General features: G+C 40.9%; 1 protein-coding gene across 6 annotated transcripts in view; it reads left to right on the top strand.

Annotated features, from left to right (window-relative positions):
* Positions 1–22,343, top strand: part of CACHD1 (cache domain containing 1) — a 227,102-nt gene that overhangs the window by 127,587 nt on the left and 77,172 nt on the right. For all 6 annotated transcript variants that reach the window (XM_015434748.3, XM_005543158.4, XM_065521147.1 and 3 more), the window contains one exon: positions 7,616–7,722. In XM_015434748.3, coding sequence (XP_015290234.3) covers positions 7,616–7,722 — 107 coding nt within the window. The remainder of the gene's footprint in view (positions 1–7,615; positions 7,723–22,343) is intronic.

Raw genomic sequence — 22,343 nt, 5'->3', positions numbered from 1 at the left:
TGAGAAAGTGAATTGAATGATAATACCATCTTTTGAATATGGAAGTGAGACACAAGGTCATAGCAGGGCCTTATCTCCATAGTCTGTTGTGGTAGGGAAATGGCGAAAAAGAAATATGGTTGGTCTGTGTGATACTTAGATTTAATAGAGAGGGAGACACTTTATTGCTCTGAAAATCTTACCTTCCAAGGGCATTTGAAACCAGCCCTTTTTTCCAATCTGGCTGAGTTGCTGAACCCTGAAGGTTTAATCCTTATTACTGATAAGGAAAAAAGAATGTGACTTATCACCCCAATCTCTGCAGTGATGGAAGGAAACACTATTTCTCGGAATGTGATTACATGTTATTTGACAGCTTTTTGGTTGGCCCATTTATTTAGGTGTTTGAATAAGTAAACTCAGTCGAGGGGGGGGGTTGAGTATTATTTACTTTATAAATGTGATAGTTCCTTTTTGAAGTGATCCTGCTCTTGCCCCTTTCCTCTACCATTCAAACAGAGTTTAAATATTTGCCAGTGCAGATGTTTGATTTTTATCTAAGCTCTTTCTTTGTTTAACTTTATTCTCATGGGTGGTTAAGTGGACGATAAGGAGGTTCTTGTTTAATTCTTTTCAACTGGTGTTGCTCAAATATTTGGAGAGCAGATGCTTCCCAGAAAGAATGAGCGGGAACCTGGTTGAATGGAGGTGAAGAGATATGTCTCCGTGTCATATCACAGTAAACCAGACCCTGTGAGGCTGTTACTAGGGCCCCGGGGCCTAGTAGGCCTGAGTGTTTCTCAGTGTCCAGAACCTTCCTTTAGCAGCTCCTGCAGCTACTAGTGAAGGGTTTTCACCACCTTTGTTTTGCAGAAAAACATGTGCTGTTCTAAAAACAAAGCTTGGAAATTCAGTGGCACTCGCAGAAAAGGCCCGCTTGTGTTGTGAACTCCCCTTGGAAGCCTCTCAGCATTTCTTCCATACCCACTTCTGATCTGATACCAAGTTTTGCTTTCAGAAGAAATGATTTTGTTTTAACCTTTTGCACTTATCTCAGCATTTTAGCAGTGATTAAAAACAAGCAAACGAGTAAAGAATATTCCCTACCCTATTAGCTATCATTACATTGGCTTTGTGTGTGGACTTGATGATCAGTTTCCACAGGGATTTGCTTTTTAATCATTACCTTAAAAACTCATCCATGAACAATTCCACATTTCATCACTGCCCTTGGAACCGACACTGTGGGTGTGATTTTTATGTGCTATGTGATAAATGAGGCAGACTTCTCTGGAAATATTGAGAAAAACCCGGGTTTCTGAGTGATTTGCCTGGCAAATTACCTTCCCTAGGAAATTTAAACAAAGACCAAGAAAGGAAGTAAACCCCAACTGGTCGGGGGATGGGGGGGTGGGGGAGGTGGGGTCTTTTATATCTCTTTCTTTCTAAACTGGGACTCCACTGAAAAGTTGATTTACACTGTGAATCGAGGCTGAATGAAATCCAATTGGAACTCACTTGAACACTGTTTTGATGTAAGATTCAAAGCTTCTGCAAATTTATTTTATCTTCTACATTTGCTGATCTCCTGCTTGTAAATCCTGTTGAAGGAGAATAAAAATGACTGCAGCCTGATGGGAATTAAATGTCTGAAGTTCAAAGCAGTTTGCACATCAGAGCAAACGTCAATCAAATGAACATCTTGCAAGCCAGGCAGGGAGTGAATTTCTCCATGGGGAAGAGATCAAAGTGGGAGTCACAGTTCTGTTTTCTCCCTCGGGATGCAGTTTCGATCAGTTGTTCATGAAAGCAAATCCAGAAGGAAGTTTTTTTGTTTTTTTTTTTTTAAACTTACAGGGGTTGGAGAGATGGGGTTATTTCTCTTGAAACTGAATTTCAGGCACTGGTTTTATCTTATGAAAATGAGTATAGAATGCAGTTACAATCCATTATCTCCTTTTTTAGAGTCAGGGTGTAAAGGAGATTTTTATCAGTAATTTCTATTGTCATTACTAACTTTTTGAAAGCGCAGGCATGAGGAATGAAGCAAACCAAACCTCTTAAGTTGATATGCCCGTTCATTTTGTATGAAAACCTATGATTTTACCGCTTCTTGGCCTTTCCATAAACCCAAAATTGTATAAATGTGACTGGCAGCTAATGCACTTCTTAATGAAAAATCTTTTAGGTAACCGCTAAGAATAAGTGACATGTTTTTATAAAGTGTCTTAAGTATGAGCTTTATATTTCCAACATTCTCCAAATCAGGGCAAATAGCATGTTTCTTTTTATAAGTCACTTTTCTCAAAGGCATATGGGCATAAAATGCATTCCTGTCTTTGGCAAGGTGACTCTTCCTCTAGGGACCAGAGGTAGCTAAAGTAACAAGGATGGCTGAGCATGTTTTACCCCTGCGTGTGGAGTCTGGAGTCCAGAAAAAGCAGTAGGCGTTAGAGTGTTAGTGAAGGGTAGAAAGATAAGCACTCTTCACTTGTGCTTCCAGTAGTTATTCCTGCTAACCTAGCTGGTCCCCAGCCCTGTATATCTTAAGCCCCTATTGACACCTCCTTCTTCATCTGACTGGCACATCAGTGGTAGTGAGAAAAGCAGCAGAGTGAGGTTGATTTCTAGGCTTTTCATGCTAACTTGACTGGCAAGTGAATGCTGCACGGCTGAAATTCAACACATGTGAGAGAACTCACAGCAGTTGAGACTCTTAGGAAATATAGTAGATGTTCAATGAATATTATGAAATAAAATGCCCAGAGCTTTCTGGTGACTTAACTCTGCCCTTTCTCGTTACTCAGTCAACCAGTAAGAATTTATGGAATGCCCCACCTTCCAGCAACTGTGCTAGACATGAGAGAGAAATATAAATCCTCCGGTAACCTACAGTCCCATTGGGGGAAGCTAAAATTTCTCAAGCGCATAAAAGGTTTTAGAGAGAATTGAGAATTCAAGAGCTACATGGGTAGGGTTTAGTCAAATAGGGGTTCCATGATAAAACTTTTTGGCATTTCACCCCCATGTAACACACGTTTATTTGGTATAGGGGGAAGGCAAAATGAATACTATAATTTGTTCATTATTTATAATAAAGCTTATTTTTATTTATTTATTTTTTTTGAGACGGAGTCTCGCTCTGTTGCCCAGACTGGAGTGCATTGGTGTGATCTCGGCTCACTGTGAGCTCCGCCTCCTGGGTTCATGCCATTCTCCTGCCTCAGCCTCCTGAATAGCTGGGAATACAGGCGCCTGCCACCACGCCTAGCTAATTTTTTGTATTTTTAGTAGAGACGGGGTTTAACCATGTTAGCCAGGATGGTCTCGATCTCCTGACCTTGTGATCCACCCACCTCGGCCTCCCAAAGAATGAATCTGATTTATAAATATTATTGATGCAGTGGTCTGAATATTTGCCTTCTCCCTCCCAAATTTATATGTTGGAAACTAATCACCAACATGATCCTATTAGGAGGAGGGGCCTTTGGGAAATGATTAGATCATGAAGGCAGAGCCCCCATGAATGGCATTAGTGCCTTTACAAAAGAGGTCCCAGAGAACTGCCTTGCCCCTGTCACTGAGGACACAGTGAAAAGGCCACGTCTATGAACCAGAAAGTGGCCCTTCACCAGACACTAAATCTGCCAGTACCTTAATCATGGACTTCCCAGCCTCCAGACCTGTGAGAAATGAATTTCTGTTGTTCATGAACCACCTAGTTTACAGTCCAGATGGGCTAAGACAATTGATTAGTGTTCTGTTGGTATAAGCAGAATCTTTAAAAAAAAAAAAAAAATCTGTATCTAATGGATAGGACTGTGATATTGTGTTGTTTGATTACGAAACAAGAAAAATAGGAAGAAGACACAAGCGTATAGTTAAGAAGCAGAATGGCACTAGTCAGCTTGGAGGAGGAAGGACTCATCATGGGCCAGTACTAGGGAGAAATTTGAAAGAAGAGTTGAGCTGGGCTTTGAAGAATGAGTGGAGTGGACACTGGAGAGCGTCACAGTTGAGGTCTAACAGAAGAGCGCATAGGGAAGGGCCAGATTGGTTAGAAGTGTAGGATAGGAGACGGTGGGAAGAGAAGGTCGGGTAGATTATTGTTGACAAGTACCATGTCATGAAACTGTTTTATGATGGAGAAATGTTTATCAAGCACCTACTTTTGTTAATGAGTCACTGTCATTTTTATTGTTATAAAAATGTTTTCTCTAATGCTTTTGAAGATGATCTTTTCAGCAAAGGAAGTAAAACAACCTATAATAATAGTTCCCTGATGTCCCTGGTCCCACGAGCCAGCTTGCATTTCACAAAGGTCCAGAAAAATCTGTGTATCCTCAGCATTGGACTTCAGCTCTCTCAAGGGGTGATGCTGAAAGCGAGGTGCTGTCTGTGGAGACTTAATCCAGATAGGCAAAGACTCTCTCCAGGTTTACACATTTCCTGGGAAGATTTGTCAGTAACCCTCTTCAGTTGCAAGTTCTTCTTTATGTATCACTTATGCGGAATCGTATGTGGTTTGTCTCTGGAAAGAAGTTGAGTGATGGGTTCAAGTCTCTCTTAGGTCCCTGACTTGCTCTGCGGTCTTTGGTGTCATTTTTCTCAACTGTGAAATGGGTAGGAGAAAGGGTTCATAACTTGGACAGTGAAGTCCAGATGTGAGCTGCATACATACCTCAGAACTACCCTGTTCTCTTGATCTAAATCCATTCGGAAGATCCTGTGTCTTCGGTCTCTTTGAGACATACAGGAAAGTACCTGTGCTCATGCAGAAGGCCATTCCTTTGCTTTATTTCTAAAAGAATCTGCATAGCAGGATTGGAAGGCACTTCTCATTCCTCCAGAGCCTGTGAAATCAGATTCCTTGGCCTCACCCCAGACTCACTAAATCAGACTCTCTAACAGTGGATCCCAGGAATCTGCATTCCAACATGCATCCCAGCTGGTTCTGAGGTAGCTAGACTTTCAGTATTGTAACCATTCAACTGAGTCATGGTCCTCACTTGCTAAGATTTCTTGGAGTCTTCAGGGGAGCCCAGAACAGGACTAGGCACCCTGGATGGTGTGGATGCTCATAAAAGACCAATTAATATGAGCACCTACTTATGACCAGAACAATGCTAAGCAATGTATGCAGTGGTGAACAAAATCAACAAGACATGGTGCCTACCTTCATGGCACTCTTGTCTATTTATGGAACCTGATCTATAAAAATCATGAATAGAACTGTAAATTTAAAATTATGGCACATGCCTTGACAGAATATGGAGGTATTTTACATAGACTTGGGAAGTCATCACAATCAGGATAGGCCTTTCTGAAGAAGGGATACATGAACAGAGACCTGAAGGATTACTAGACAAGTAATCAGGAGAACCTTCCAGCCTTCCATTGTCCAATATGGTAGCCATTCTTCAGTGACTATTTACAAATTAAGATGAAATAAAGTAGAAAATGTAGTGTCTCTGTTATGCTAGCCGCATTTCAAATGCTCAGTAGCCACATGTGTCTAACATGTCAGACAGTGCAAAAATAATACATGTTCATCATCCCAGAGACTTCTCTTGGACGGCCCTGGTCTAGACCAGCAGTGGTGAAACAGGTCTGGAATACCGCCTGTTTTTGAAAATTAAGTTTTATTGGAACACAGCCATACTCAATCTTTTATTTATTTTCAGTAGCTGCTTTCACACTACAATGGCAGAGGAGTTGCAACAGTCTTTATGGCCCACAAAGCCTAAACTATTATCTCTCCCTTTATAAAAATGTCTGGGAGGGAATAGACTTAGTGTGGCTAGCTATAGCTTAGAGAGAAGTGAGGTTGTAGTGATAGTGCCTTGCCAGCATGGACACAGCAGCTGCTGCTGTATTAATCTCTTCTTTTCCCTCCATCTGTGGCTTCTGAGGCAGCAGTCTTCTCGTCTAGACAAACTAGAGTAGGTCCAAGGAAGGGCAGCCACGTTGATGAAGCAACTGTGTCCTTTAAGGCACAGTTGACATTGTCGGTGTAACTCTGCACTAGGTTAGAGCCTGGACTAACAGTCTCTTAAAATCCAGCTATCTCCTTCTTTGAGATGATATGAAATAAAGCAAGACTGTTTTTAGCTTTTGCTGTTGGAACCAACATACCATGTGAAAACCTAGTCCCCTTGCTTGTGCAGTCAGTTCCATGTAATAGTTCTTATGTGTTAGGAGATGTGATCAACAGATTTTAAAGTTCATGCCAGTGGTCAAATGGATATTGCTTTTTAGGAATGTTTCTCCTAGCTTTAGAGCTTCTCTATTTGGGTTCATGGAGTTGCATTAGTGGTTCCTGAAGTTTACATTTTAACACAAATTTTTAAAAACCTCATTTCAAGTTGCATTTATTTGGGGATCTCTTACAAACTTTGAGTCCTCTCAGGATCTGAAATCCTAAATAGTTTACTTAGAAGTTCAAGATCCTTCACTTTTGTTACTCCTGGATGAAATTCACTTAAAATACTCTTAGGCCGGGCGCGGTGGCTCAAGCCTGTAATCCCAGCACTTTGGGAGGCCGAGACGGGCGGATCACAAGGTCAGGAGATCGAGACCATCCTGGCTAACATGGTGAAACCCCGTCTCTACTAAAAATACAAAAACTTAGCCGGGCGAGGTGGCAGGCGCCTGTAGTCCCAGCAACTCGGGAGGCTGAGGCAGGAGAATGGCGTAAACCCGGGAGGCAGAGCTTGCAGTAAGCTGAGATCTGGCCACTGCACTCCAGCCTGGGTGACAGAGCGAGACTCCGTCTCAAAAAAAAAAAAAAAAAAAATACTCTTAATGACTATATGTAAATAAGCTGTTATGTTTTCCTATTATGTTCTTTCAGATTGTTGTCTGCTATAGCAATGGATCATTGATTCCACTAATATTTATTGATCAGCTACTAGCTAGAATAATAGTATTGTTCTAGCTCAAGTACTAGCATTACACTACCACTGGAAATGAAAAGACTTTTGCCTTATTTGCATGACAGTCTAGCAGGTACAAGCTATGTGTCATATACTATGAGAGGAACTTCCATACATTATGTTTAATTTTTTATGGCTCTGGAAAATAAGTTTTATTATCTTTTTCAGATAAGAAAACTGAGACCCAGAAAAAATGAATAATCTTTCTAATAGTGACAGAGCAGGGTTTCATATCTAGACCATTCCTACTCCACACCCATTCTTTATCCTTCACTACTGTCTATTTTTGTACTTGGTCATTGGTTTTCCAATAGGATAATTTAAAGAATTCTGTTTTACATGTAACGTCAGAGCACCCATCTGATTTTTTTTTTTTTTGTAGCTCTGTTTTGAATTTTGTCATCTATTTTCTGTATGATTTTATCAATAGTACTAACTTAAGTTTATTGGAGAAAAGTTGATTTGAAGAATGGTTGTTTGTTTTTATCTTGGAATTGAATTTGATTTCTAAAACCTTCTGGATGCAGGTGTTCCCCCCCGACCCCCCACAATTCTGAAATTATTTTTTTGAATATTTAAATCTAAATCACAGTTGTATTGTTTATGGGCTGATCTATCTTGTACACAATGTAAATCATTATTTTTGTTGGTTGGTTTTTCTGGACTGAATAAGTATTGCTCATTCTCTCCTATTGTTTCAGGTTTGATGGGAGCTTTAATACCAATGTGTCTAGAACAATTAGTTGTGATCGACTTTCTACTACTGTTAATAGCCGGGCCTTCAATCCAGGACGAGACTTAAATTCAGGTCAGTAATCCATTGGTTTTACAAAGATGAACTGTATTCTATCACATTCAAGTTGAATAAATACGTTGCTTCAAATTTTTTTTTAAACTTTTGAAGAGAAGTATTATATACTTAAGATTGGATATTTCTTGCTGGAAAGTTAACCCTCAAGAGAGGGAGAGGGAAAAAAAATCAAGCTTACATCTTAAGCTTCTACTAGATAGCTATATATATGGTACATGCCAACTACTTTTTATGCTCTTCAATCTGTTAACTCATTTTTCGTGAATTTTACATTTGTTATTTTAAAGGTTATTTTAGAGACCCGGTTATCTTTGCAATAGGAGGTATTGGATGTTCTTTCCTTTCCCTAGTTATAATTTTTAATCTGTTTTGGGATTTTTCTGGAAGAATGTTGTATGAACTTTTCTACTAATAAACTTAGGGCCATAATACTGTATACCAAGGTTGAACTTTCTTCCTGTTCTCATTGGAACTCAGCTGAAGGCAGTGTAAATAACTACTGGGTGCTTGTATTTATATATAACTACTGATAGCTCCAAGGTGACCTGATATCTCCACTTTTTTGCCCTAGAATTCCACTCCTTATTTCTCTTTTTGTCTTATGTACTCTTGTTGATTGATACATCTCAGAACCTAGAGGCTTCACTGTTTAAGAGCTGAAAGAAACTTGAGAAATAATACCATCTCCAATCCTCAGATTTTACCAAGAAAAAAATCTAAAGCACAGGAACCTCCTAAGACTTTCCTTATTGCTGGAAAGACAAAGCATCCTTAAACATGGAGAACCATACTTCCCAAATTCCAGGTCTCTTGTAGACACATAAAGCCAAAGAGAAAGGCAGAGGACCAGAATATTTACTTTTAGGGCTCCAGTAGGTCTCACTTTGGGGCAGAAATGGTAGTCTTTGGGAATTGTATACACAAATCATGTAATCTATTAGGTCTGAAAAGAACAAGCTGTAAGTTGCATGTTTCTTAGGCATAATAAAACTATAGCTGCTAGATAAATGATCCAACCTAAATCTGCTAGGCATATATTTTTTCATTGGTCAGATCATCTGGAACCCTCTGCAGCAAGTGAGGTTTACTACTAGAAGGGAAGCTAAATGAGAATGGTTTGCATTACAAAAATAACAAAAGAGGGTAGACAAGGGCATGGAATGGGGAGATAAATTAACAGGGAGGATTCCACAACTTGTACAGGGTGCAAAGCTGGAACTTGAGTCTCCAGGTTCCCAAATTCAGTTTTTTCCCTAAAACATTGCTAGGTACACGAGAGATGTTCCTGGGTCTAAAGACTTGAAATAGCAATCTTTGAATAGGATCAGATGTAAGTGTTCCAAAAATACATACTGTAATCCAACATTGTATGTAGTTAAGTTTTTTACAAGTCATGGTAACTCATGGGGTTTTTTTTGTTTGTTTGTTTGTTTTCTTTGAGATGGAGTCTTGCTGTGTCACCCAGGACACAGCAAGTGGAGTGCAGTGGCGTGATCACGGCTCACTGCAACCCCTGCCTCCCAGGTTCAAGCAATTCTCCTGCCTCAGCCTCCCAAGTAGCTGGGATTACAGGTGCCCACCACCACACCTAGCTAGTTTTTGTATTTTTGTAGAGATGGGGTTTCACCGTGTTGGACAGGCTGGTCTCGAACTCCTAACCTTGTGGTCCACCCACCTCAGCCTTCCAAAGTACTGGGATTACAGGCATGAGCCACCTCACCTAGCTTTTTTTTTTTTTTTTTTAAAGACAGAGTCTTGCTCTGTTGCCCAGGCTGGAGTGCAGTGGTACAGTCTTGGCTCACTGCAACTTCTGCCTTCTGGGTTCAAGCGATTCTCCTGCCTCAGCCTCCCAAGTAGCTGGGATTACACCCACCACCAGTCAGCTAATTTTTGTATTTTTGGTAGAGATAGGGTTTCACCATGCTGGCCAGGCTGGTCTCGAACTCCTAATTCAGGTGATGCACCCACCTTGGCCTCCCAAAGTGCTGGGATTACAGGCATGAGCCAGCGCACCTGGCCGAGATTTAAGAATTAGTGTGCATTTATACAATAATTAACTTTTAAAAATTAGTGTGTATTTATATAAGATCTAGATGGATCACACATAAATGTGTGTATTTATATAAGATCTAGATGGATCACACTTAAATGTTAGTAGTTATTTTTTAATGATGAAACTGAGATTTTTTTACTTCCTTATTAATTTTCTTAATTTTAAATTAAACATTTGTTGTTTTTATAATGAGGGAAAAAAATAAAACAGGAAGGAATTATGGACTACTTTCAAATGCATTTTCACTCCTTTCTAGTAGACAGCACCTTCCTTAACATATTTCCAATGATATATCCTAAGTCTGGTGTTGAGATTCTAGAAGCTCCATTAACCTCCTGGCTGTGTGACTGGGACAATAGGAAAGGGCAGGCTTGGGCAGACTGAGGGTGAGGTGTGCTCACTTGGGGTCCAGAATGATGGTCCGCTGCCAGGACCACGCACCTCAGTGAGTCAGATCTTGGAGGATCTGGAGGCTGTGGCAACCAGGGCCTCATCCTCATTGCCTTATTTTACTATTTATTGTATTGTTTCTGATAATGAGCACATCGTTGAGCTCTGGCTTCATTGTTAGAAGTAGTGTTACTTTTTCTTAGTGAATACACAGCCTTTCTTCTAGGTTATGGACTTTAGCTTTTGCTCTGAATGAGTTAGAAGGCCATGGGGGGAGTTTACACAGGGGAATCTGGTGAATGACCTCTCTAGTATATGGCCATAACCTGGAAGAATGGCCTCCCACCTATTAAGTGGAAGGAATAAGTACAGCTACAAGTCATTTGACAAATATTTATTAAATGCCTTCTGCATAGTAAGTACTCCTTTTTGTTCTAGGTCAGGAGCTGTAAAACACACACACACACACACACATACACACACACACACACACAGAGAGCTTATAATCTGGAGGCCAGGAGACATAGAAACAAGTGATACGTTAGAAGATGATGAATGCTATCAAGGAAAAGTAAAGCAGAGATGAGACATAGGGAATACGGTTGGCTGTCGGGGAAAGGAGCAGACGACTTACTATTTCATCTAAGGGTTTGTGGGTGAGATCTGAGTAAGTGGGATTGTAGACTGAGTTTATCTGGGGGCAGCATATCTGGGACAAATACCTTGAATTGGGTGACTGTTTGGTGTGCTTGGAAACTGCAGGATGGCCACCGTAACTGTGGTGGTGTGAAGGAGCTGGGAGTAATTAGGCCAGAGAGGCAGTCCGGGGCCAGGTCACCAAGAGCCTTATTTTACTGGCAGTTATAAGGACTTTAGCTTTTGCTCTGAATGAGGTAGAAAGCCATCATGTGGTGGAGGAGTCACACAGAGAAGTGACATGATTTGACTTAGGTTAAAAGGTTTACTGAGCCGAGACTAGACCGGACAAGGCAAAGGTAGAAGTAGGGGAAGGCAACTTAGAAAGTTACTCCAAAATCCAGGGGACAGATGATGATAGCATTAATAGTGCAGTGACAGTGGAGGTGGTGAGAAGCAGTTGAATTCTGAATGTTTTGAAGATAGAATCGGTAGGATTTGCTGGTCCATTGGATGGTGGGCAGGATGGGGGACTGGGTATATGAGAGTGAGAGGTCCAGAAGGACTTCTAAGATCTTTGGCCTTATAAGGAGAAGGACAGAGTTGTCATTTACTGTGATGGGGAATGCTGGGAAAAGAGCAGGTTTGTGTGAGAGGCAGGTTATTGAAAGTTACGTTTGAGATGCTTGTTAGATATCTAAGTAAAGGACCTCATAAGCAGTTGGGTATGTAAGTCTGCAGCCTAGGGAATAACCAAGGCTAGAGATTCATCGTGTATTGATAGCACTAAAATCATGAGGTTCATTTAGATCACATAGCAAGTGACCGTGGGTAGAAAAGAGAAGGGCTCCAGGGACTGAGTCTTGGGGTGCTTTACTGCTGAGGTGACACTGAGATGAAGAGGAAGCTGGAAAGGGAGCTGGGAAGGGCAGTCAGGTGGGTAGAAAGAGGACTAAGAGGGCTGTCTCCCTGAAGCCAAGTGAAGAAAGTGTTGCAAGAAAGAGGGAGAGATCAACTTTGTCACCTAGTCTCTGTATGCTGAGGGTCTAGAAAACCAACCATATGATTTAGCAATGTAGAGGCTATGGGTGAGCTTGTCAAGGGTTGTTTGGTAGAATAGTATCATAGGCTGATCCTAGAGGGTTCAAGCTCTGGAGAACGGAGGAGAGGAGTCAGAGAAAATAAGGACTTGAACTTCTGAGATTTGCTTAAAGGAAAGTTGGAAGGCCAGATGAGATCAAGAAGATGTTTTTTAATTGAGAGAAATTATACTCAGTTTATGTGCCAAAGGGAATAATTCAGTAGAGATTGACACAAGAGCAAGGGGAGAAGATTGCTAGAGCTTTTTCTTTGATTAGGTAAGAGATGCTGTATCACCAGTAAAGGACCTAGAAGCACAGAGAGTTCATTCATAGCAAGAAGAGGAAAGGAAGAGTACATGGGTGGAGATGCTTATGTGATGATGGGTGTGAACTTAGTGACTCTTCTTAGTGATTCTTTTTTTTTCCAGAGAATTCGAGAACAAGATCATCAGCTGAAAGTGAGGACCAGAGAATAAGCATTAAAGACCTATTAGTGGTACTAAGATTACCTCCTATTACTGGAATTTAGACTGAAACTCAGTGCACAAATAATCCCAGGAAAATGCTGATGTATTTCAGTGTTTATTTGTTAAGGAAGAGAGTTCAGATAGTTTGAAAACTCAGAGTGTGGGGAAGAGGAGTGTGGAGAGGGCAGAAGTAAGTAGAATATAAAGACAAGATCCTGAATTTTTATATTTCTATGAGCATGTCTCAAGTATAACCTACTACATAACAAGAGTTGTTCTCAGCACAGTTGACACAGCTAGATTTACAAGCAGATTTTGGCAATATTCAGGTATTTAAGAACCGACTTGCTTGCATTTGAAGTTTTGCAGCATTCTACTAGGCAGTGGCTACATCCCAAAGTCCACATACTTGAGCAGTTATTTGTAATATGAGAGGAGTAGGATATGGTGAAAGGTGACCTCAGAGTTCCCCCTTTTCCTCCTGTACAGCTCATGCCCCTTTTCAGAGCAGAATTAATGTACTTCATAGGTTATCACATGTCTGATATTTACATCTGTAAGATGTCCAGCCTTAGGCTCTTTCAGACTGTATATAATTCATCAATGGGCCCCTAATTGATAACGCAGTTTCAGATTGCCTCTCAGACTAGCTGGAAGCAGACTCACATAAATTATAAACCATTCTTAGCTTCATTTATCCAAAACTAGGTCATGTGTCCATTCATCCAACACACATGTGTATTCTTTTTCTTAAAACCACCCCTGCCAGATCCCTACTTTCTAATTTGACTCCTTGTCCCTGAGTCTATTCAAATAACTAAAGTTTGACAGTGCATGTGTTATATTATGGTTCTGGTAATGTTTTGCTCAGGTTCTTTCCTGCTTTTATCCCCACTTTCTCACTCTCTCTCTCTTTTTTTCTTTTAAATTCCTGCTGAGCTATTTTCTTGTGCATGGCCTGATCCCTAAAGAGAGTTTATTTGAAGAGTCCAAGAGAAGTTGTCTCTTGCTCTCTTGAGTTATGCAATTGAGGTGAGAGTGAAGTAGGAGTTAGTCTTTCTCACTGAAAGAAAAAGCGTCTGGACTTTCTTTATTGCGTTTGATTTTAAAGAGCATTTGAAGTTGCAAACTTCGATCTTGGTAACATTGCAGTCTTCATTGAGAAACAGGATTCACGGGGTGTAAGGGGCATTTATAAGTCATGTTACAGAGGTAAATGCTATAGGATAGGATGTACAGGTGGGCCTTAAAGGCTGTCGTTTGTTCTAGTTTCATCATTTCCTTCTATGACTGATAATGAGTAGCTATGTACTACATACTATAAGTTTTTCTCTTTAAAATACCATGAAAATTACCCATTAAATATGCATTAGAAAAATTCTGCTGGTAACAATGCAATGAAAAAGCCATGTTCTACCTAAAATAAAGAAGAAAAATCAACCAAGCTAGACATTTCTCATTCCTTTTTATGCCCAGTTGCTTCAGCTTCATGATTGCATTAGTGTCATAAAATATGTAATTATTTATATAACATTTAAAAGCTATTTAGTCACTCAGAAATCTAGATTCTTGAGCTTGTATGATTCAGTTTATATTCATATGTATAGGTGTATACTATGTATATGCACACACAGAATTAAGGAACTAAACAAATAAGGTTCCTTTCTGTACCTGATTCCCTCTTCAGACTCTATTCCTAAACTGCAAGCTATGTCAAAGTTTGGTCGTTCTTATAGTTTCTCACAACAACCTTATTACACTGACTTCAGAAGATTTTGTTAGCCATATATTGGCATATATACATATATACACAACATATGTATATAAATAGAAATATATATACACACTCACACTCATACTACATATCAAAATGGATATAGCCTTTTATTAACTTAGCAAATGTATCCTGAACATTTTTTTTATTTTTATAAAATAAGATTTTATGCAGTAAAATCAATAAAACAAATCTTAATTTGTTTATTTAAGCTCCCACATTTAGACATACTGTATTAGTCCACTCTTATGCTGCTAATAATAAAGACATACCTGAGACTAGGTAATTTATAAAGGAAAGAGGTTTAATTGACTCAGAGTTCAGCATGGCTGGGGAGGCCTCAGGAAACTTACAATCATGGTGAAAGGGGAAGCAAACAAGTCCTTCTTCACATGGCAGCAGCAAGGAGAAGTGCAGAGTGAAGCAGGGAGGAAAAACCCCTTATAAAATGATCAGATCTCCTGAGAACTCACTCACTATCACAAGAACAGCATGAAGGTAACCATCCCCATGATTCAGTTACCTCCTGCTGGGTCCCTCCCATGACACATGGGGATTATGGGAACTACTAGATGAAATTTAGGTGGGGACACAGCCAAACCATATCATTCTGCCTCAGCCCCTCTCAAACCTAATGTCCTCATAATTCAAAATATAATCATGCCCTTCTAAGAGTCCCCAAAGTATGAACTCATTCCAGGATTAACTCAAAACTCCAAGTCCACAGTCTCATCTGAGATGAGGCAAGTCGCTTCCGTCTATGAGCCTGTAAAATCAAAAGCAAGTTAGTTACTTCCTAGATACAATGGGGGTACAGGCATTGGGCAAATAGACCTATTACAAATGGGAGAAATTGGCCAAAACAAAGGGGCTACAAGCCCCATGCAAGTCCAAAATCCAACAGGGCAGTCTTTAAACTTTAAAGTTCCAAAATGATCTCCTTTGACTTGTTGTCCCACATCCAGGGTATGCTGATGCAAGAGATGGGCTCCCATGGCCTGGGGTAGCTCCGCCCCTGTGGCTTTGCAGGGTAAGCCCGCCTCCTGGCTCCTTTCACAGGCTAGCCTTGAGTGTTTGCAGCTTTTCCAGGTGCACGGTGCAAGCTGTCAGTGGATCTACCATTCTGGAGTCTGGAGGATGGTGGCTTCTTCTCAAAACTCCACTAGGCAGTGCCCCAGTGGGGGCTTTGTATAGGGGCTCCAAACCCACATTTCCCTTCCACACTGCCCTAGCAGAGGTTCTCCATGAGTGCCCCACCCCTACAGCAAACTTCTGCCTGGACATCCAGGTGTTTCCATACATCCTCTGAAATCTAGGCAGAGGCCCCCAAACCTCAGCTCTTGTCGCTTGCACACCCACAGGCCCAACACCACATGGAACCTGCCAAGGCTTGGGGCTTGCATCCTCTGAAGCCATGGCCCAAGCTGCACCTTGGCCCCTTTTAGCCATGGCTGGAGCTGGAGTGGCTGGGACACTGGGCACCACATCCTGAGGTAGCACAGACCAGCAAAGCCCCGGGCCTGGCCTAAGAAACCATTTATTCCTCCTAGGCCTCTGGGCCTGTGATAGGAGGGGCTGCTCTGAAGGCCTGTGACATGCCCTGGAGACATTGTCTTGGCTATTAATATTCATCTCCTTGTTACTTAGGCAAATTTCTGCATCTGGCTTGAATTTCTCCCCAGGAAATGGGTTTTTCTTTTCTACCACATGGTCATGCTGCACATTTTCCAAACATGTATGCTCTGCTTCCCTTTCAAATACAAATTCCAGTTTTAGATAATCTTTGTTCATGCATATATGCATACAGTTTTAGAAACAGCAAGATCAACTCTTGAATGCATTGTTGCTTAGAAATTTCTTCCTTGCCAGATACCCTAAATCATCTCTCTCAAGTTGAAAGTTCCACAGATTGCTAGGGCAGAAGCAAAATGCTGCCAGTCTCTTTGCTAAAGCATAGCAAGAGTGGCCTTTGCTCCAGTTCCCAATAAGTTCTTCATCCACATGTGAGACTACCTCAGACTGGACCTCATTGTCCGTATCACTATCAGCATTTTGGTCCAAGCCATTCAACAAATCTCTAGGAAGTTCCAGACTTCTCTCATCTTCCTGTTTTCTTCAGAGCCCTCCAAACTCTTCCAACCTCTGCTGGTTACCCAGTCCCAAAGTCAATTCCACATTCTCAGGTATCTTTATAGCAGTGCCTCACTACCTCATTGCCAATTTTCTGTATTAGTCCATTCTCATGCTGCTGTAAAGATACTACCTGAGACTGAGGAATTTGTGAAGAAAAGAGGCTTAATTGACTCACATTTCCTCGTAGCTGTGGAGGCCTTGGGAAACTTGTAATCGTGTTGGAAGGCAAAGGGCAAGCAAGGCATGTCTTACATGGCAACAGGAGGGGGTTGGGGTGGGGGAACTGCCAAACACTTTTAATGCATCAGATTTAGTGAGAACTCGCTATCATGAGAATAGCATGGGGGAAACTGCCCCCATGATCCAATTACCTCACACCAGGTTTCTCCCTAACATGTGAGGATTACAATTCAAGATGAGATTTGGGTGGGGGGACACAGAGCCAAACCATATCATGAACCATAAAAGCATAATTCAAATGAAAGTTATATTATCTTAATACAAAGTATCTCTATAATAGAAGTTTTTTTAATAGGAGTCCATATATCAATACCATTTTTGTGTGCAATTGCCTTTTCTATCATACTATGAGATCACAGAAGCATTTATCTATCTTTATATCCTCATGGTTACATCTTGTTCGGTCTTCACTCTATAGATGCTTATATAATGTTTATTGAATTGAATTAATGTTGGTGGTTACTTATCCTTGTTGCTAAATTTTTTTTTTTTTGGAGACGGAGTGTCACTCTGTCCCCCTGGCTGGAGTGCAGTGGCGCGATCTCAGCTCACTGCAAGCTTGGCCTCCCGGGTTCACGCCATTCTCCTGCCTCAACCTCCTGAGTAGCTGGGACTACAGGCGCCCGCCCCCACGCCCAGCTAATTTTTTGTATTTTTAGTAGAGACGGGTTTTCACCATGGTCTCGATCTCCTGACCTTGTGATCCACCCACCTTGGCCTCCCAAAGTGTTGGGATTACAGGCGTGAACCACCGCGTCCGGCCCTTGTTGCTAAATTTTATAATGTGTATGTAAGGAAAATACCTACGTCATTGAAGCACAAGTCTAGGTAGTAGTATATAGAACAATACTCAGATGTTTTCAGGGAAAGTGAGTCACATGCATTTGTTTGGCTTTCTGCTTATAATTAATTATCTCCCTTTTTTCAAAAAACCTGGAAGTATCTGTTTACAGCATGTTTTACTGAATATTTTAAGCCCACTATGGAGCCCCACTCCTCAAAAAAAAAAAAAAAAAGACTCCTTTCTAAATATTACTACCCATTGACAGTAAACCCAGTCACCCAAGAGCTCTGATGGAGATGTACCAAGAGATTAATGTTTTTATGACTGCTAGTACAATGTCCAGTCTGCAGCCCATGGATCAAGGAGTGATTTTTACTTTCAAGTCTAATTGTTTAAGAAATACATTTCATAAGGTTATAGTATGGAGCCCCACTCCTCAAAAAAAAAAAAAAAAAAAAAAAAAAAGACTCCCTTCTAAATATTACTACCCATTGACAGTGCACCCAGTCACCTAAGAGCCCTGATGGAGATGTACCAAGAGATTAATGTTGTATTTATGACTGCTAGTACAATGTCCAGTCTGCAGCCCATGGATCAAGGAGTGATTTTTACTTTCAAGTCTAATTGTTTAAGAAATACATTTCATAAGGTTATAGCTTTCATAGATAGTGATTCCTCTGATGGATCAGGGCAAAGTAAATTAAAACCTTCTGGAAATGATTCACCATTCTAGATGCTATTAAGAACATTTGGGATTCATGGAAGGAGATCAAAATATCAACACTAATAGGAGTTTGGAAGAAGTTGATTCTAACATTCATGGATGACTTTCAGGGGCAAGATTTCAGTGGAGGAAGTCACTGCAAATGTGGTAGAAATACCAGGAAAACTAGAATTAGAAGGAGAGTCTGAAGATGTGCCTCAATTGGTATAATCGCATGATAAAACCTAGACAGATGAGGAGTTGCTTGTTATGAATGAGCAATGAAAATAGTTTCTTGAGATGGAATGTACTCCTAGTGAAGATGTTGTGAACATTGTTGAAATGACAACAAAGGACTTAGAATATTACATGAATTTAGCTGATGAAACAGCAGCAGGGTTTGAGAGGATTGGCTCCAGTTTTTTAAAGGAGTTCTACCGTAGGTAAAATGCTGTCATATAGTATCACATGCTACAGAGAAATCTTTTGTGAAAGGAAGTCAATTTGTGTAGCAAACTTGATTGTTGTCTTATTTTAAGAAATTCCCACAGCCACCCCAACCTTCAGCTACCACCATCCTGATCAGTCGGCAGCCACCAACATCAAGGCAAGACCATCCACCAGCAAAAAGACTATAATTTGCTCAAGGCTCAAATGATCATTAGCATTTTTTAGCAATAAAATATTTTTAAATTAAGGTATGACAATGTTTTTAAGACATGCTTTTGCACACTTAATAGACTATAGTGTAGTGTAAAAATAACTTTTATATGCACTGGGAAACCAAAAACTTCGTGTGACTTACTTTATTGCCTTACTCACTTTATTCCAGAGGTCTAGAACTGAGCTGCAGTATCTCCAAGGTATGGCTACGTATTTAAAAGGCAGGATATCTTTGCTCCCTGGAAGGGTTTCAAGTGACTCCTCTACAATTTTACTTGACTATTTTGTAGTAGTTGACATGTAAACCTCTTTTTTGAAACTCTTCTCCTTTGGTTTCTATAAAATTATGTTCTGCTATTTATCCTCTTATGTCTCTGTTTAATCCTTATTTTTCTTCTGGGGCTCATTTTTCTTTATTCTGTTGCTCAGAGTAAATGTCTCTGTATATTCTCTCTTACCATCCTCCTCACCTCACTAATCATTATCTTCCTGAATATTCTAAGTTTAGCCAGCTTCCCAGCTCCTGCCATGTGCTGGTGAATTCACAATCTCTAGCTCAAGACCTGGTCTATTTCTGAGTTTATTTATTGAATAAACACCTTCAGGACACACATTTCTCTGTGATTTTCCTGTAGGTACACAAAACAAACTTTCCTCTGAATTTGCTCCCCAGTCTGAGTTCCCTGTCATATTCAGTATTACCTTCATTCTGGGAATTTTTCCTCACCATTTTCCACTCAGTATTTCTCTGGGTTTTATCCATTTTGACCTAACACGAGTCATTGTCCAAGTAAGGGTATAAATAAATAAGTGAATATTTGTCAAGTGTTCACTAAGTACTAGACCCCTGGCTGGGCATCTCCCTGTGCATTGTGCTTGTTTAATCTAGGCACCTGGCTGGGCATCTGCCTGTATGTTGCTCTTGTTTAGTCTAGACACCAGCTGGGCATCTGTCTATGGATTGCTTTTCTTGCTTGGTCTAGACACCTGGCTGGGCATCTCCCTGTGTGTTGCTCTCATTTGTCTAGACACTTGGTTGGACACCTGCCTGTGGGTTGCTCTTGTTTGGTCTAGACATCTGGCTGGACATCTGCCTATGTGGTGCTCTTCTTATTTGGTCTAGACAGCTGAGTGGACATCTGCCTATGTATTGTTCTTCTTATTTCGTCTAGACATCTGGCTGGACATCTGCCTGTGTGTTGCTTTTCTTTTTGTGGTCTAGACACCTGGCTGGACACCCGCCTATAGGTTGCTCTTGTTTGGTCTAGACACCTGGCTGGACATTTGCCTATAGGTTGCTCTCGTTTGGTCTAGACACCCCACTGGGCACCTGCTTGTGCATTGCTCTTCTTGTTAGGCCTAGATACCCGGCTGTACATCTGCCTGTGTGTTGCTCTTGTTTGGTCTAGACACCAGCTGGGCATCTGCCTATGAGTGGCTCTTGATTGGTACATTGACTTGTAACACAGGTCTCATTGTCCTCTATTCATTGAAAGAGAAATTTGGCTCAGATTCTGTAGTCTAAAAATCAGTCTTGAATCCCCTTTCTTTTTCCCCTGCTACTGTGGTAAATTTGGATCCTCATTGCTTTTCTAGAAGAATAATTAATGTAGAACCCCACCACCACCACCACCAGAAGGTTTCCCTGCTTCTCTTCCCTCTTTTTCCACACATCCTAAACACTCACTGAGTATTCTGAAAAATCTCCTCTGTAACTGCATTTCTCAAAAACCTCTGATGGCTCCCTTTACATCTAAGCTCACGTTAGAGACCCTGCACCCCCATCTTCTGCTCCTTTTCCTGAAGTCCTCCAGGCTCTAACCTCAGGAAATCCCTTTCATTTCTTCAGCATCACCCACCTCCATCACCACTCCCTACTTTTGATCACATTATTGTTTCATCCTGCAGCACACTGCCAGCCGCCTCTGACATGTAAAACATTGCTTATTCCTAAGGACCCAACTTCCTTGTCACCTTCCCTCACCCTTCTAGATAAGAATTTCTTGTTTGTTGTAGCAGGTTGGCTTTCTGAGGAAGCAGACTCTGAGATGGACCTTGGCAGCCTATGGGGAAAGGGAGGAAAGGAGAATCGAGAGTGGGAGAGAGCAGGGCTTCTACACAGTGTCAGCAAAGGCCTCTGCCAACCCCAGGACTGCTTGGAAGCTGGGGTGGCCTTCCAGGGTTGTATTGGCTCAGTTATGACCCTTTATGACTTTACTCTATGGCACATTCTTACTACAGATTTTTAATTTTTTTAAGTTAGACACCTACTTGACCTTGTGCTTCTTTTTATTTATTATTGTATGCCAAGTGCCCAGTCCAGTGCCTTGCCCATAGCAGGTACACGGTAAATTCTTACTGAAAGAAAGAACGAAAGCCACTAGGATTTTTGTTGTGCTTTTCTCTTCTGTGTAATGGAATAACCAAGACTCTTGAAGGACTTCGATGAAGAAAGGATTGTGATTGTGATTTGCTGTTAGTTGGCAGTGGTTTCCTTAGCTAAGTAGCAAATCAACACACATAAATGTCCCATGATATGGAGTGACGCAGACTATACAAATGAATAATGGTATTCTGGAGTCACGTGAAACCATCTATGATGAGCCCAGACACACAATATATACAAAACAATCAGTCCATTGCTGCTTAGTACCTCATAAACCATTTTATACTTTCATTTTATTCTTACCAGACACCAAGGGCCATTATAAGCTTCATTTTACAGGTGAGAAGTTCTGATCTACCTAAAGTCAATGAGCAATTGTTGGTATTGACATGGCTTAACATTATGTGTCCTGACTCCTAGTCAATGGCCTCCCTGAGATAGACTGCTTAAGATGAAGAGATGTATTTCCATCACTGTATTCTGCCTACTGACACTTGAAACTCTTTGTATCTAAAACCATACCTATAAATAGTCTCTCTACCCACCCAAACTTCCTCCTTGGCCCATGTTCCATATGTCAGTTAACAGCAGCTTCATTTTACTAGTTACCTAATCTTGAGACCCAGAATAAGTTCTGACTCCTTCCTGGCTCTCCCTCATAAAGAGCTTCTCTCAAGTGACAAGCATGTGGTGGTTACGATGCCAGATACCAAGATAATGAAGTGTATTGGTGAGAGGGGAGAGGAGGAGAAAAATCAACAGACAAGTTCAATTACGATAAAATGCTAAGTGCTGTGATGATGAAGGTGAACTCTGGGCACTTGACCCAGGTTGTGAGCTCTGAGCTGGGTCTTTTAAATGTGGTAAGAATTATCCAGGTGATGTGCTTGTGGCAAGCAAGCATTTTGGAATCTATAAAATGTGCATGCAGAATGGATCATTGTTTAGGAGGGAGCTGAGTATCAGAAAATAAGAGTAGTGCTAAGTCAAATTTTAATGGGTCGTTTATATTAGTCTGAGGTGTTTTGTTTGGGTTTGGTTGTGTTTTATCTGTTTTTTACCCTGAAGGCAACCAACTGAGAGATTTTAAGCAGGGGAGACAAAAGAGCTTTATGGAAAATGGAAGGAAGTGTAGTTAGCCTGGAAGAAGGAGTACCTGGGACCAGACTATTAAGGTCATCAAAGAGTGAAAGGAAGGCAGTGGAAGGGGGCCATGGCATAAACAAAATGGCTAAATGCAGGTTGAGTGGGATGGCAAGAACTAGAGAATCGGTGTAGACCACTCTTCTTAGTTGCATAGCTGAGAC

Source organism: Macaca fascicularis, chromosome 1, assembly GCF_037993035.2.
Source record: "Macaca fascicularis isolate 582-1 chromosome 1, T2T-MFA8v1.1".
NCBI classification, from domain to species: Eukaryota; Metazoa; Chordata; class Mammalia; order Primates; family Cercopithecidae; genus Macaca; species Macaca fascicularis.
This window is presented reverse-complemented; position numbering and strand designations above follow the sequence as displayed.